Source organism: Canis lupus, chromosome 10 (assembly GCF_003254725.2).
Source record: "Canis lupus dingo isolate Sandy chromosome 10, ASM325472v2, whole genome shotgun sequence".
In the NCBI taxonomy this organism is placed as follows: Eukaryota; Metazoa; Chordata; class Mammalia; order Carnivora; family Canidae; genus Canis; species Canis lupus.
In genome coordinates this window covers 57,069,258-57,083,723 of record NC_064252.1, presented here as the reverse complement: position 1 = coordinate 57,083,723, position 14,466 = coordinate 57,069,258, and the positions used below count along the sequence as shown (strand labels likewise).

Genomic DNA, 14,466 nt, shown 5'->3' with positions numbered 1-14,466 from the left:
TTGGTATGCCATTGAATAATAATTTTTATATTAAACTTCAACTGCATGTTTTAGTTGAGTGTTACCAAGATAAGCAAACCTCCCTGAATTAGGTGATGGGCAAAAAAATATGGTGCCAAATACTGCCTGAAACTATTTCTCAATGTTAATAGTACTAGTGAACAAAGTGTTTAAAATTCCCAAGATTTCACACTCAACATTGAAGGTTCACTTGTACTGTGGACAACATATATCCCAGCCAAACCCCAGGGACTCAGGATGACTTCTTGAATGGAGTACTGAACGCTTAGCCTTTACATTTATTATATATGAAACAAAAGGTCATAGTCTTTGTTTAGGGAAGACCTGTAACACCAATTCATACAAATCAGTGTTTCTCAAAGTGGGGATGGAGGGGCAGCTCTCCCCTTCTCACCACCCCAGGGATCATTTGTCAAGTCTGGGTATACCTGGTAGGAATAGGTCTGTGCTACTGGCATCAGTTGGGTACAGGCCATGATGCACAGGACAGCCTTTCACAACAGAATTATCTGGTCCAAAATTTCAATAGTGCTGACATAAAAAACTGATAGAAACGTAAGCTGGTTTGTATCTAGATAGTTGATATTAAATACAATCCTAATTCTTCTGCCAAAGTATATACAGTCTATCAAAATAGTGTGGTCATCAATTTGATACTTAAAACCAATCTTTAAGTCACTAGAACAAAACTCAACAATTAAATGTTATCAGTTCACTTCTTTTATTATCAATCCATATACAATTACTTGTCTTCTGGTTTGTTGAAGCAATAGGTCAGACAACATTTGCCACAATAATGTCTGTCGAAGTGGCTAGCCATAAAAACTCCAGCACCACATTCATCTGAAGGGCACTCTCGACGAAGGCGACTGATTTTGCCATTCTCGTCCACCTAAAAAGTGCAAATCTGCTGTTAAGATAATTTCACAACATATTCTGAAGTCTAAGTTAACTGGCTCATCAAAATACTCCCTTTAAAATCAACAAACAGTGGTGGTCTTTTGTACTTAAAAACCAAAGCACTCCCAAATCCCCACCAGTAATTTACTACAACAAAACAGTTCAGAGCCCACTGAAGTCCAGCCTTGCAGGTGGTGGACAGAGCCAAGACCTAAACCCTACATCTGACTTCAACATCAGAATTTTAGTTTGGAACAAGTAGCTAAAAGTGAACCTACCATATGAAACTATACCAAACAAAATTTTTGTAGAAAGCTTGAAACTAGCAATGCAAACAAAATCGGTTTACAGATAAAAACATTTTTATGAAGTTGGCTCACCTTGTAGTATTTCAGGACGGCCAGCTTAACCTTCTTTCTCTTATGCTTATTCTTCTTGGGAGTGGTGTAAGACTTCTTCTTCCTTTTCTTAGCACCACCACGAAGTCTCAACACAAGATGAAGAGTGGACTCCTATTAAAGGAAGAGGATGAAATAGGCTTTAGAGTAATGCTCATATTCCACTAAGAAAGGAGCAACTAGCATCACACAGCGATAAGTACGCAACATCACAGAGAAGCAGGTTTTCAAGGAAAAGTTATCTACCGGTTTATAGGGAGATTAAGGAACACATTCAGGCACACCACAGGACACAGTATACAAAATCCAGAAGGGGAAAAACTATAGCAGTGTTTCTGAAGTGTTACTGCAGAAGAGTTATCTGGCAATCTGTTGCTAATCTTATGTTGTTCTCCCCCAATTATGTGTTGGCCAAAAGTCACAAAATAAGATTTACATTTAAAGGACTGCTCTTGGGACACCCGGGTGGCTCAGCGGTTTAGCACAGCCTTCAGCCCAGGGCGTGGTCCTGGAGACCCAGGATGGAGTCCCACGTTGGGCTCCCTGCGTGGAGCCTGCGTATCTCTCTCTCATGAATAAATAAAAATCTTTAAAAAAAAATAAAAACAATAAAAATAAAGGACTGCTCTTCCCTCCAAACAGACCTTTTGAATGTTGTAGTCAGACAAAGTACGGCCATCCTCCAGTTGCTTGCCAGCAAATATCAGTCTCTGCTGATCAGGAGGGATTCCTAATAAAGGACAAAGATCAAGTCACATCAGAAGGCGCGCATCTGCCTACGATTATTATAAATAATCCTTAATCAAAGGGTATTGACAGCCGTCTCGGAGTTCTTACTCTAAGCGAGGCGGGATTTTAAATGCTTGCACAATTGGCCTTATTTAAACCCCAGGACAAAACGTCATACATGTTAACGTCGCCTTCGTCTTACAGATGTAACAGGCCTAGAGAATGAAACAGCTCCCCAAATCCACAGGCCAAGAGCATCCCTGGTTGGCCCCAAGCTCACAAACATCGTTTCAAAAGCACTTCCGTCGGCCCACCCGCCTCTTCCCACCCCGCCAGCAGGTAAGCGCGGTAGGTAAGCGGGCGCCCGCAGAGCCTGATTCCTCTTAAGCCAGAAAACACTACTTGCCTTCCTTATCCTGAATCTTGGCCTTTACATTTTCTATTGTATCCGAGGGCTCAACCTAGGAGTTTAAAAGTGCAAACGCATGGGTAACACAGTAAGAAACTACAACAAACGCCCACTCCCATTTGCTAGTTAGCCCAGAGCCCGGTCGGGGGCGGGCCGGAGCCCACGCGGCGGAGCAGGCCAGTCACCCCGGCGGGCGGCCGCCCCGGGCCCGCTGCGGGCGAGCACTTCCCGAGCCCGGGCCCGGGGCCAGAGCCGACCCGGCCGCGCCACACGCGCTCGCGCCGTCCGCAGGGAGCGCCCCTCCCCCACCGCGGGCCCCGGCTTTGGCCGCATCCACGGGAGAGGTGCGCGCCCACCTCGGGCATCGGCAACCCGCCCTCAGCGCCCAGGCTCATGAACACACTGGACGGCGGGAGGCCGCCCGGGCCCCTGACTCCACTTCAGGCCCCGATTCCGGCCTCGGCGTCCTCACGCCTCCTGGCCCCTACCTCGAGAGTGATGGTCTTCCCCGTAAGGGTCTTCACGAAAATCTGCATCTTGGCGGCGGTTCCACCTGAGGCGGAGAAAGAGGAAGAGGAGGGTCAGGCCTGGGGACGCAGAAGAGGGCACGGGCTAGGCCGCCGGCGGGAGACAGGCCCAAGAGCACACACTCACCGCAGATGGCCGATCGGAAAGGAAAGCTGCGCGCGGCCCACGGGGTTTCCTGGCGCCCCCGCCGGAGGCCCCACCTCCTAGGCGACCACGCCGAACGCCGGACTGCTGCCACGGCGGCTGTCTAGCCACGTGCCTGTCTGGGGAATGAAACTCCTTCCTTCTCTCTATCCTGAACTTGTTTCTCGCTTTCACCTTCAGAATGCCCTCGAAATAGTGGGTTTAAACAAACGACGAATAGCTATAAAAGGCTTTTCCCATACAAGCCACGTGGCTAAAAGAGTCTTTAAAAGGGTGGGGTGGGGTGGAGGGGGGGCCTCGTGGAGGAAAAGGAAGTGTCTTCTGGGAATTGTAGTTTCCCACTGCTTTCTTTTCTCTAGGACTACTCGTCCCAGGATGCAGTTCCACACCTCCGGTTCCCTAGTTACCGTCTCCAAGCCCTGGAGTCCGTGTTTGGAGAGAGGGGCTCAGGTGAGGAGGGAGGACAGGCCAGCTGGAGTAATGGTTTGAGGGAAGGTGGAAACGGGTCGGAAATGAGAAGGAGGAAAGGTTAAGAGGCGGGACAAGGGTCGGGGAACGAAGGTGTCGTTCACTCACACGCGGAGACCGTGAGGGGCGGGGATCCGCGGCGCCAGCAGACGCCTCGGCCTCCGGGGGAAGGGAATCCCCGTGGCCAGCTCAGCCTGACAAGGATGGGTAGGACCTTCAAAACCTTGGGCTCATCTTTTTCTGTCCTGTAGCTCCGCCCCGTCTCCAACCCCCCAAACCTGTCCTAGTCTGAGGAAGGTTCAGGGCCTGGTGTAGGACTCCTTAGTGTGAAACAGTTTTAATATGTTGAAAATCTCAGGAGTTTTCCAATTTTAAATGAAGCCACGTGAGACAGAAACCTCCAGAATGACTCTTTAGTTGGAGAATTTCCAAGTCGGAACAAGGGGAGTGGTTCTGAAGGAAGATTTTTGGGAGTGTGTGTAGGGTTCTTGCCATTTAGAAGGAAGTTAAACCCTCCTTTCTCCTTTCTCCTCTGCACAAACCGCGGCGTCTTTTCTCATGTACCTTCCTGATGTTTTCTCGGTTTAGTTCTCTGTGCCTTCTCCTCTGCATCCCCAGCCCCAAATTCAGGCCCTCCTTAATTTTCCCCTTGGAAGAGTTAACTTCTTTTTTTTTTTTTGGAAGAGTTAACTTCTAACCTGGCTTCCTTCTTTCTCCTTTCCTAACCCATCCTCACTCTTGCCTCCAAAATATTGTATGAAGCAAAGATGGTTATGTCATTATTCTACTTCATCTTCAGGATCAAATCCAGATTCTTCAGCATGATTCTCCCCCTCGGCCTCCCTTACAGCCTAATCTGTCAGACTCGTTACCCGCTTTGCACTTTGATCACTGAGCTAATTGGAGCTGCTAGCTTACCTGTCTGATGCTTTAGCACTTCTGAAAAATCCATTTCTTCCTGGAACATCCTTCCTCCCATTTCCTGCCAACTAGTCTCCATCTTTACAAGAAAACCCCTTCAAAGAGTGGACTATTCTCATTGTCTCCAGTTTTCCCCTTCCGTGGACTGAACCTACTCCTATTAGGTTTTTGTCCCTGTCATTCCAGTAGAATAGCTCTTGTGGTCACTAATCACTGCCATGTTGCTAAACTCACTGGTTGTTTAATCTTACTCGATCCGTCGGCATTTGACAGAGTTGATTACTTTTCTCTCTGAAACACTTTTTTCACCTGACTTCCTGGATACCTCTCTTACTTCTACTTCCTTGCACACTCTTTTCCAGGCTATTTTGCTCTTGATCTACCCAACCTCTAAACTTTGGAGTGCTCCTCCCCACCTCCCAGGCCTAGTCTTTGGACCTTTGCTTTTTGACATGTCTCAGGTCACTTACATTCTGTCTCATAACTCTATTTTATTTATTTTTTAATTTTACTTTTAATAGGGTCCATGCCCAGTGTGGAGCCCATTGTGGAGCTTAAACTCATGACTCAGATCAAGACTTGAGCTTAACTAACTGCCCCATCTGGCTCATAACTTTTTTTTTTTTTTAAAGATATTATTTACTTATTCATGAGAGACACACACACACACACACATACAGAGGGACAGAGAGAGAGAGAGGCAGAGACACAGGCAGAGGGAGAAGCAGGCTCCATGCAGGGAGCCAGGCGTGGGACTTGATCGTGGGTCTCCAGGATCAGGCCCTGGCTGAAGGCAGCGCTAAACTGCTGAGCCACCCGAGCTGCCCTGGCTCATAACTTTTAAATACCATTTGTATGCCTGTGACTGATAAACTTCTCTCTCACTCAGACCACTCACTAGAACCCCACCTTTACATATACAGCCGACTACTCAACACCTCTCATAGGCAAAGTTCTGATCTCATGAATTGCTCTTCCCATCTCTGCAAATGGCAATGCCCATCTTCTCATTGCTAAGGCCAAACACTTTGTGGTCATCCTTAACTGCTCTCTCATATCCACATACCCCCTCTTATGCACAGCAAATTCTTCTTGGCTTTATTTTCAATACCCAAAACACTTCTCATCACCTCAACTGTTATCACCCTGATTCAAGCCACCATTATCTTTTGCCCACATTATTGCAGTAGCTCCCTAACAGTTCTTCCAGCTTTGACCCTTGTCTTCACAAAGCAACAAGAAGAATTCTTTGAAAATGTATGTCAGCTGTCACTCTTGTGTCCATATCACTCCAACACCTTCCCATGTCACTGAGAGCAAAGCATAAATTTCTATAAGGCTGTTGCTTCAGCACTGGAATGACAAGGCCATGTTTCAGCCCATTGTTCCTCTAGTGAAGGGGACACCTTTTTCTAACCTGTACAAAAATGCCCCATTGGGGGGCTGGTAATGGTCCTGCCTTCAAGGCCTTATATCCTACAGTTCTGGCAGCTACCTCTCCGATCTTATCTCTTTTGGCCCTTTCTCATTCCCTTCTAGCTCCTTTGGCCTTCTTGCTGTTTGCCAGAGGTGCTCTGCTGCTTTGAGGTCTTTGGACTTGCTGCTCTGTGTGCATCAACCACTCCTCCCAGGAATCTTCAAACTATGTTTTTCAGGTTTCTGAAATGTCACCGTATCGGTGAGGGCTTTCCTCTTTCCCAACCTAACACCTCGTATAAAATAGCATGCTCCCACCTTCTTTCTAGTCCCCATTCCTTCTTTCATATATTTATACAACTTAGCCCCATGTGTCTTCTGCATTTCTGGGTGTTGTCGGTCTCTGAATGTAACCTCTGGGAGGTTAGGGACTTTGTTTTATTTGATGCTGTATCTCTAGTGTGGGGCTTAGTGGCAGACATGGTAGATGGCCCCCCTCCCTCCCAATTTATTGAATACATAAATACAGTGCAACGTAAGCATTGTCTTAGGTGTTGTTCCATTAGATGTTTTTCCTGATGTTTCCCTGCCCTCTCTCACAAATTAGTGAGATGCCCCTCTGGGCATTGGAGCCCCTTGTGCCCACCTCTGTCACACTACCCTCTCTGCTCTATAGCAATTGCTAATTTAACTAGACCCAATAGACCTGACTGGGAATCTTTGTGACTTGCTTTCTCTGTATCCCTATGTATCTAGTATGAATAAATGAGTGAAAGGTAATCTGAGTTGATTTATGTGACTTGGGGCATTTTGTAGATTTTGAGAAACAGTCACTTCAGCTGTGTTCTGATTTGAGGGTACAAGTGATGTCTTCTGAGCAGACCAGATTATTGCTCAGTGATTATTGATTATTAAGCATTTTTTGGTACCTATTCTGCTAGAAGCTGTACTGTGCACTGGAATGCATATAGGTAGGGAAGGATGATGGGGAATGAGAAAATTTTGGTTCCTGCCTACTGGGAGAGATAGAGAATGTAAACAGAAAGTGTCTATTACAGAGTGGCTGAGTGATAATACCAACCATGGTAGAGGAAGTGCACAGTACCATGGGAGAATGTAGTCGATGACCACGTTTAAGGGAATTCAGGGCAGCTTTCCTGGAACTGTGTAACCTAAAATCTGAAAAATGCATAAGAGCCAAGGAAATGAGAGTGGTAGTACAAAGGTTATCTTGGTTGGGGCAGGGAGTGTTGAGGGTGGAGGGACAGAATACAGAGGTGGAGAGAGAATTATGCAAGACTCTCAGCAAAGTCATGAAAGTGGGGTTGGGGGTTACGAGGAGGGCAGGGCATGAAAAGGCTAGATTTGGACAGAGAAAGGGACTGCCTGTTCCTATAGGGTATTCATTGGTAAAGGAATTTGGATTTTATCCTAAGGTTAATAGGTCACTGGTATTCAGATGTAATCACTAATTCCCCAGTGGTCACACCCATTCCTTCCTCCTTTGACTCTTTATCTTTTACAATCTGAAATTACATTGTTTATTTATTGTCTGTTTCCCCTACTAGATTGTAAGCTCCAAAGAGCCAGAAACTTTATCTTATTTATTACTGAATCTCTAGCTACAAAACAATGGTGGCACATAGTAAACAATAAATATTGGTTGAATGAATGAATAAAGAAATTTATTTCTCACTTGGGAAAACTGTTGATCCATTTATGGGTTATCACCTTATTGGAACTACTTTATGTTCATTTATAAATTGGTTTTTCATTATCCAGTTCATCAATATAAATTAGGTCTTTTAAATATTGAAATTATTTTGGTGGCTCCCTCCTCCTGCATATGACCTGTGGGCAAGATTTATAGATTTATATATGCCATTTTAGATAGCCAGATTTTAATGATATTGCTACAACATGGTGTAATTGATTTAGATATTTATCCATCACGGCATTATTTATTATAGTGGAAAAGTCTAAACGTGGGGGAATGATTTTTTTTTTTTAAATTTTTATTGGAGTTCAATTTGCCAACATATAGCATAACACCCAGTGCTCATCACCCAGTCACCCCAACCCCCTGCCCACTTCCCCTTCCACTATCCCTTGTTCATTTCCCAGAGTTAGGTGTCTCTCATGTTTGTCACCCTCACTGATATTTTCACTCATTTTCTCTCCTTTCCCTTTATTCCCTTTCACTAATTTTTATATTCCCCAAATGAATGAGACCATATAATGTTTGTCCTTTTCCCATTGCCTTATTTCACTTAGCATAATACCCTCCAGGTAACTTGGGGGAGTGATTAAGTGAAGTATGGTATAGCGTACTATAAAATACTACATAATTAGAAGTCATGTTTATGAAAACTATTCAGCAACATGAAAAAGTGCTTTTAATATTAAGTGAAAAACATGAGGATACAAAGCTGAATATAGGGAGTGATCCTAATTTTTATAATCATAAAATCTGGAAGGAAATATACCAAAATATTAAATAATCATGTTTGGATGGATGATTCTGGATGATTTTAATTTTTCATTAATTTTCTTTGGTTTATATTTTCTAAATTTTACACCTGAATGTGCATGGGTGGGGGAGAAGATGAGAAGAGTTAAAATGTTTTGCCTTGCCAGACATTTTTCAGCAAGCCATGAGATCTGTTTGAAGTTAATATGAGTAGTTTTTAGGAATCAAGTTCTTTAACCAACTAATTTTTCTTAAAGAGCAATGGAATGTAGCTGCTTGAAACTGTACTAGAGGAGGACTGTTTGTTATTCTGATATCATTGATGGATGTATTTTAGCAGAAGTTCTGACTTCTTACTTTTTAATTAGAATGTTTATATTGAAGATAAGAATTCTAATAAAGTTGGGGATCCCTGGGTGGCTCAGAGGTTTAGTGCCTGCCTTCGGCCCAGGGCGTGATCCTGGAGTCCCTGGATCGAGTCCCACATCAGGCTTCCGGCATGGAGCCTGCTTCTCCCTCTGCCTGTGTCTCTGCCTCTCTCTCTCTCTCTCTCTCTCTCTCTCTGTGTGTCTCTCATGAATAAATAAATAAAATCTATCATAAAATAATGAATTGTTTGTAGCTATCATGACTATGGTTGGGCCAACTGAACACACTGGTAGACAAGTATTTGACCTTGTTGGTATCATGAGGAAGCTTTCAAACTGTTCAAACTGGTTCTCTCATGTGAAACAAACAAAATGGCAACCATCTGTTAAAAAGTGTCAAATTAAACATAAGAAACTATCCAATGACATATCAGATAGGCCTGGTTACTAAGAAAAGAGCTCTTTATTAAGTGGTGTTTGGTATTTCTATCCCGGAAGTATAGCACTTGGCAGTAGAATAGATTAGACCTTTTAATTCATAGGTTGAAATATTTATCTCAGATTCATGGGAACTTTTTTCCCAAGGCAAATACACATTTTAGGCCAATTTTAATTTATTTTAAACTTATTAGAAATGGCTTAGTTTATTTTAAGTTTCAGATCAATTGATGGTCTTTTTTTCTTTCAGGCTTACCAAAGTTTTGGCTTTGTTGCAAAAGCCAGTCAAGACAACTCTACTCTGGTGAACAAGTGTTCAGATTGTGACATATGTTTGTCCAAGAAATAAATAAACATGCAGTTCTCCCTCCTATCATTGGTAGAAGTGACAAGGAATTTTTGGAAAGTATACAAAGATACATAATTACAGAAATGGAAAGAGTGGGCTGTAATGAGGAAGGACCTGCTGATGAATATTACATCATTTATCGAAATGTTTTTGATAAGGTATCATAATGCTTTTAAGGTGATGGGGTAGAAATAGTCTATCTTGACAATTAATATTCCTGCCTTAGTAACATCACTGCTTGTTTGAACTACACTTCTTTTGTCAATTTTGAGATGTTCATCCAGTGTATTGTGAAGGGATGAATGGGGAAAATACAGTGCTGGATTTCTGCCACTAGGTAGTTAATGAATATTTCAGTTGTTTTAGCTTGAGTGCAGGCTATCAGTTTTTGAGCAACAAGTTAGTTTGTCTCCTAACATCATTTTGGCCTTTTATCTAAAAATATCTGATTTGTTAGGAATTGGGCTGCAAAGCAGGAACCTGTTGGTTGTTGTTTTGGGTTTGCTTGTGATATTAAAGTCTTGGATTTGATCTAGCATATTAAATTGGAACTCTTTGTGAGTTAGACGTCCAGTAAATAAGAGGTTTGACTGGACTAAACACTGGAAATAGATTGAGTTTAGAAAATATTATGGTTTTATATAACATTTGATTTTGCTTTTTAAGGTTTTAGAAACCCTTGTTTTTCTTTATAAACAATCGCATTTCCCCTTTGATCCTATTTTTTTTTAACCTCACTTTTTTTTAACTTAGAAGATGTCCTGGCAGTAAAATAATCAGCATCCTTTCCTCCTTACCCAGAAGAAATAATTATTTATTTTGAGAATTCTGTAGATTCTTGGTATCTGAGTAATACAGTTATAGGCAAAATAGGAACTCAGTCTTTTGTTTAATTTTAAAACAAGACACACTATAAGTCTTTTTTCTCCTCTAATTAAAAACTCTAAGGAAAGGTGAGCACAAAGTAGTGATCTATACCTGCAAGTAGAATTAAGAAAATTGATGAGTATCCATAAAAGTATAAAATAAAGAAACAGTCTTTTAAATCCTGTAGAAACACTATCATTTAAAATTGGTACATTGGCAGGTTAGCTTCTTTTTTTTTATGGTACTATGATCAGTGATACTGCTTTTGGTGTTTGAGTCACTAAGGAATATATTGGATGAATGTTTAAAGGCAATATTTTGAATGGGTTTCATAAATATCAAGAATCATGCTAAGATTCTACTTACATGAAATCAGCAGAGGAAAGTTACCATAGCTGTGACGTGCTTTTCTTTGCGTGTCCAAATGCTGACACTTGTCAGAAGTTTTCTTACATGAAGAGTTGTCTGCTTTAAATTAGTATTCTTGTTCTAGTGAAGTCATGTTGGAGGTGGTGTTGGTTAATTTAATTCTTAGAGAAAAGACATGGAATTAAGTAAAAGAACATTTAACATCTATAGACCTTTTCTCCCTACCCCCCAAGATTTCCATGTAGACTGTCCATTGTACAATTATAAGTTATACCTTTGTGCCTTGTAAAGAATCCTATTCTTCAGGACTGAGAGGATGTCTGAAATAGAAATAATTTGATATTTAGAGAAACTTTTCTTCTGTTTTTTAAAGATAATCTGTCTTTCCATTTTCATGTTATTCCAACACATTTGATTGTTAATAAACTATTAATGACTGTCTTCTCTAATCTTCCTTCCTTCTTGGAAGGATCTAGTTGGACAAAGATGAAAGTATAACTTGTATCTCTGAGTACTTGGAATCAGAAAACAACAAATTCTGCTTAGAATCAGAAATAGAGGATTTTACCTGGTGAACTGTGCCTGAATCAAAGTAAGGAGGACCTGAGATTCCTATAACAAGTATTGAGGGTAGGTTATAGAAAGAGCCAGACTTAGTAAGTGAAGAAGACCAAAACTTGGAAGAGTGAGCTTCTACAGAAATGGGCAAATTATGGAGGCAACTGTCATCTGGAAATGGCTGGTTTTTGTGTTGTTTTTGGTAACATGTACAAATAGTCTATGTCCATATGTAGGAGCTGAGGAATGACTGCTTTTCCTCATCTCCCTCAGACCCCTGGACTTTTACCCTGAATTTATTAAGAATTATATTAAACAGTGTATGAAGCCAGTGATGGCACAATAATGTTATTTTTTCCCCTTCTCCTGGGATCACAAAAATGATGGCAGAGAAGATTTAAAGTCTCTAGTTCTCTGTGTAGAACTCTTCCCACTTGGAAATTATTTCTTTAATCTATCTTGGCCTGACTTTACTCCCAAAAACAGATTATTAAAAATAATAGATTAACTGCTTCATGAATTATTCTCCATCTTCTTCTCTATTTATTTCCATTCTTAGTTAACTCTTTTAATCCATTAATTCTAAAAACAGGGATACGTAAAACCCTGGAATTTCATTTAAAAACACTAAGAGCAGGACACTTGGGTGGCTCAGTGGTTGAGCGCCTCCCTTCGGCCCAGAGAGTGATCCTGGAGTCTCAGGATTGAGTCCTGCATTGGGCTTTCCACGGGGAGCCTGCTTCTCCCTCTGCCGGTCTCTGCCTCTCTCTCTGTGCCTCTCATGAATAAATAAATAAAATCATTTAAAAAATAAAATCCTCATGAGCAGAACTTGGAAACAATAAATTCTTTATTATTTTTTGTTTTTTTTAACTTATTTAAATGTTTGTCAATTATTTTTGCATGGGTCATACATCTAGAAGATAGGAAGAAAGAAAGAAGATAGAGAACCAATAAAGAATATACAGTGGAAAATCATGTCCTTTTCATCTCAGATCCTGCTTCCTCTTTGCTTCTCTGCAGACTCCCATATTTCTATTTTCTTTTTTATCCTTCTAGAGATATTCTACTTATACATACCATTGGAAACCATGAATATGTAGTAGGTTTTCTATAGTTGTACTTGACATCTTAGCAATAGAAATGCAAGTGGGGAATTGAGAGTATTGATTGGCTAGTAGGAGCTGATAGGTTAGAAAATCAGGTGAAGAGAATCCAAGATTTTAAGGTCTGAATGACGACGTCTAAGACTAGATTTGGAGATAGTAAGGAATGGTAGGCAATTATATTTAAAAGATCTATAATTGAGATAATTAGAACTGGTATTGGTTTTAACTGACGTATAATATATGTTTTCATACTAAGTAGAGCAAAAATAAGCTCACGGTATTGTAATAATTCACAAAGTGCATATTCTGTGAATATTGTCTTTAATACCCTGGGTATTAAAATTTAAGGCTTCTAACTGCCTGTCATGTCTTATTTAAGAAATAATCAGGGATCCCTGGGTGGCTCAGCGGTTTATTGCCTGCCTTTTGGCGCAGGGCGCAATCCTGGAGTCCCGGGATCAAGTCCCACATCAGGCTCCCCACATGGAGCCTGCTCCTCCCTCCTCCTGTGTCTCTGCCTCTCTCTCTCTCTCTCTCTCTCTCTCATAAATAAATAAATAAATAAATAAATAAATAAATAAATAAATAAATAAATCTTTAAAAAAAAAAAAAGAATCTACAATAATGCTGTTTGCAAGGCTTTTGTACCATAGTTTTCCAGAAAAAAAATTCAGTACCATAGGCAGAAAAATCATATTTCAGGTAATAGAGTATGTCACTGCATACAAATCCGTTCTTACTTCAATCAAAAAAGAATATGATGCCATTATTGAGACAATGAAGGAAGGCCAAAGAACTGCATTTTGTCTTCATGGAAAACTTAAAGCTTTGGCAGCAGAGCCCACAGCATTGGTGTATCACAGGAAAAGAACAATCCAACTTGTGGCAAAGTAAGTATATTAATAAGTAGCCCAAAAGGACACAGGGCTCAATTCCACAACCCTAAGATATGACGTGAGCCAAAGTCAAGAGTCAGACACTTAACTAACTGAGCCACCCAGCCGCCCCCAAAATTTGTTTACTTTTAACATGCTCTTTCACAAGCATAAGTTTATTTGGATGAAAGTCAAATGGTATTTTATTTCTGCAGTCCCTCTTTCATAAATACTACAGGCTCTTACTCTGAGGCATCTATAGTTACCAGGAACTCTGTATAATAATCAGATGTGGGCAGCAGTTCTCTACTGACAGTCTTGTTTTTAATTTGCCAAAAACGTTGACATTTATATGTCTAGTTTATTTTAATCTGTTATTTCCTCCCTGGACCAACATATTAGTGATCAACTAGATAGTGAACTTCAAATAATGCTTAAAGAAATTTATATCCAGGGATCCCTGGGTGGTGCAGTGGTTTAGCGCCTGCCTTTGGCCCAGGGCGCGATCCTGGAGACCCGGGATCGAATCCCACGTCGGGCTCCCGGTGCATGGAGCCTGCTTCTCCCTCTGCCTATGTCTCTGCCTGTCTCTCTCTCTCTCTGTGACTATCATAAAAAAAAAAAAAAAAAAAAAAAGATTTAAAAAAAAAAAAAAGAAATTTATATCCACCTTTTGGTCTTCAAGATCCCCAATTCTGGAATAAAATAGTTTTATCTCAAAGAGGTGCTATCCTTCCTCCAGCTCTAGGATCAAAATTAGGATAGAAGGGGCATCTAGGTGGTCGGTTGGTTAAGTGTCTGCCTTTGGTTCAGGTCATGATCTCAGGGTTCTGGGATGGAGCTCCACTTCGTTGGGGAGGGGGGCTCTCAGCAGGGAGTCTACTTCTCCCTCTGCTCAGCCTCCCCCCTCCACCCACTCGTGTGCTCTCTCTCTCAAATAAATAAAAATTTAAAAACCCCACATAATTACTATAGGAGGCTGAATAATGGCCTCGAAGTTATTATTAGTTCCTAATCCTGGGAACCTGGAATTACTACTTTATTTGGAAAAAAAACTACATTAAGGATCTTGATACATGAAGATTATCCTGGATAATTCAGGTGGGCCTTAAAGACAATCACAAGTGTT

General features: G+C 41.3%; 2 protein-coding genes across 7 annotated transcripts in view; one reads left to right on the top strand and one right to left on the bottom strand.

Annotated features, from left to right (window-relative positions):
* Positions 1–725: 725 nt before the first annotated feature.
* RPS27A (ribosomal protein S27a) lies at positions 726–3,010 on the bottom strand. 2 transcript variants are annotated; one of them, XM_025467395.3, is made up of 5 exons: positions 2,946–3,010; positions 2,455–2,509; positions 1,964–2,049; positions 1,302–1,433; positions 726–913 (listed from the first exon to the last, which is right to left on the bottom strand). In XM_025467395.3, exons 1-5 carry the CDS (start codon positions 2,991–2,993, stop codon positions 764–766), a joined length of 471 nt encoding a protein of 156 aa, XP_025323180.1. In that variant the 5' UTR covers positions 2,994–3,010; the 3' UTR covers positions 726–763. The 2 variants fall into 2 exon arrangements, with proteins under 2 accessions (XP_025323180.1, XP_048971486.1); XM_049115529.1 differs by having other exon boundaries at positions 1,302–1,430.
* A 478-nt stretch (positions 3,011–3,488) lies between these two features.
* The window catches only part of CLHC1 (clathrin heavy chain linker domain containing 1), a 32,033-nt gene continuing 21,055 nt past the window's right edge, over positions 3,489–14,466 (top strand). The window contains exons 1-3 of one of the 5 annotated variants that reach the window (XM_025467368.3): positions 3,489–3,579; positions 9,461–9,717; positions 13,165–13,352. In XM_025467368.3, coding sequence (XP_025323153.1) covers positions 9,541–9,717; positions 13,165–13,352 — 365 coding nt within the window. In that variant the 5' untranslated portion in view covers positions 3,489–3,579; positions 9,461–9,540. Of the gene's footprint in view, positions 3,580–3,672; positions 3,805–9,460; positions 9,718–13,164; positions 13,353–14,466 lie in introns of those variants that run through there. The other 4 variants (XM_049115527.1, XM_025467373.3, XM_025467384.3 and 1 more) reach the window with 4 other exon arrangements.

What these genes read in the sequence shown, in the direction of transcription:
- RPS27A (XM_025467395.3), bottom strand. Translation starts at nt 2,993, where the DNA reads ATGCAGATTTTCGTGAAGACCCTTACGGGGAAGACCATCACTCTCGAG. An exon ending in GGAAGACCATCACTCTCGAG is followed by an intron (nt 2,510 to 2,945) that starts GTAGGGGCCAGG and finishes TTAAACTCCTAG; the next exon opens with GTTGAGCCCTCGGATACAAT. An exon ending in CTGACTACAACATTCAAAAG is followed by an intron (nt 1,434 to 1,963) that starts GTCTGTTTGGAG and finishes TTCCTTTAATAG; the next exon opens with GAGTCCACTCTTCATCTTGT.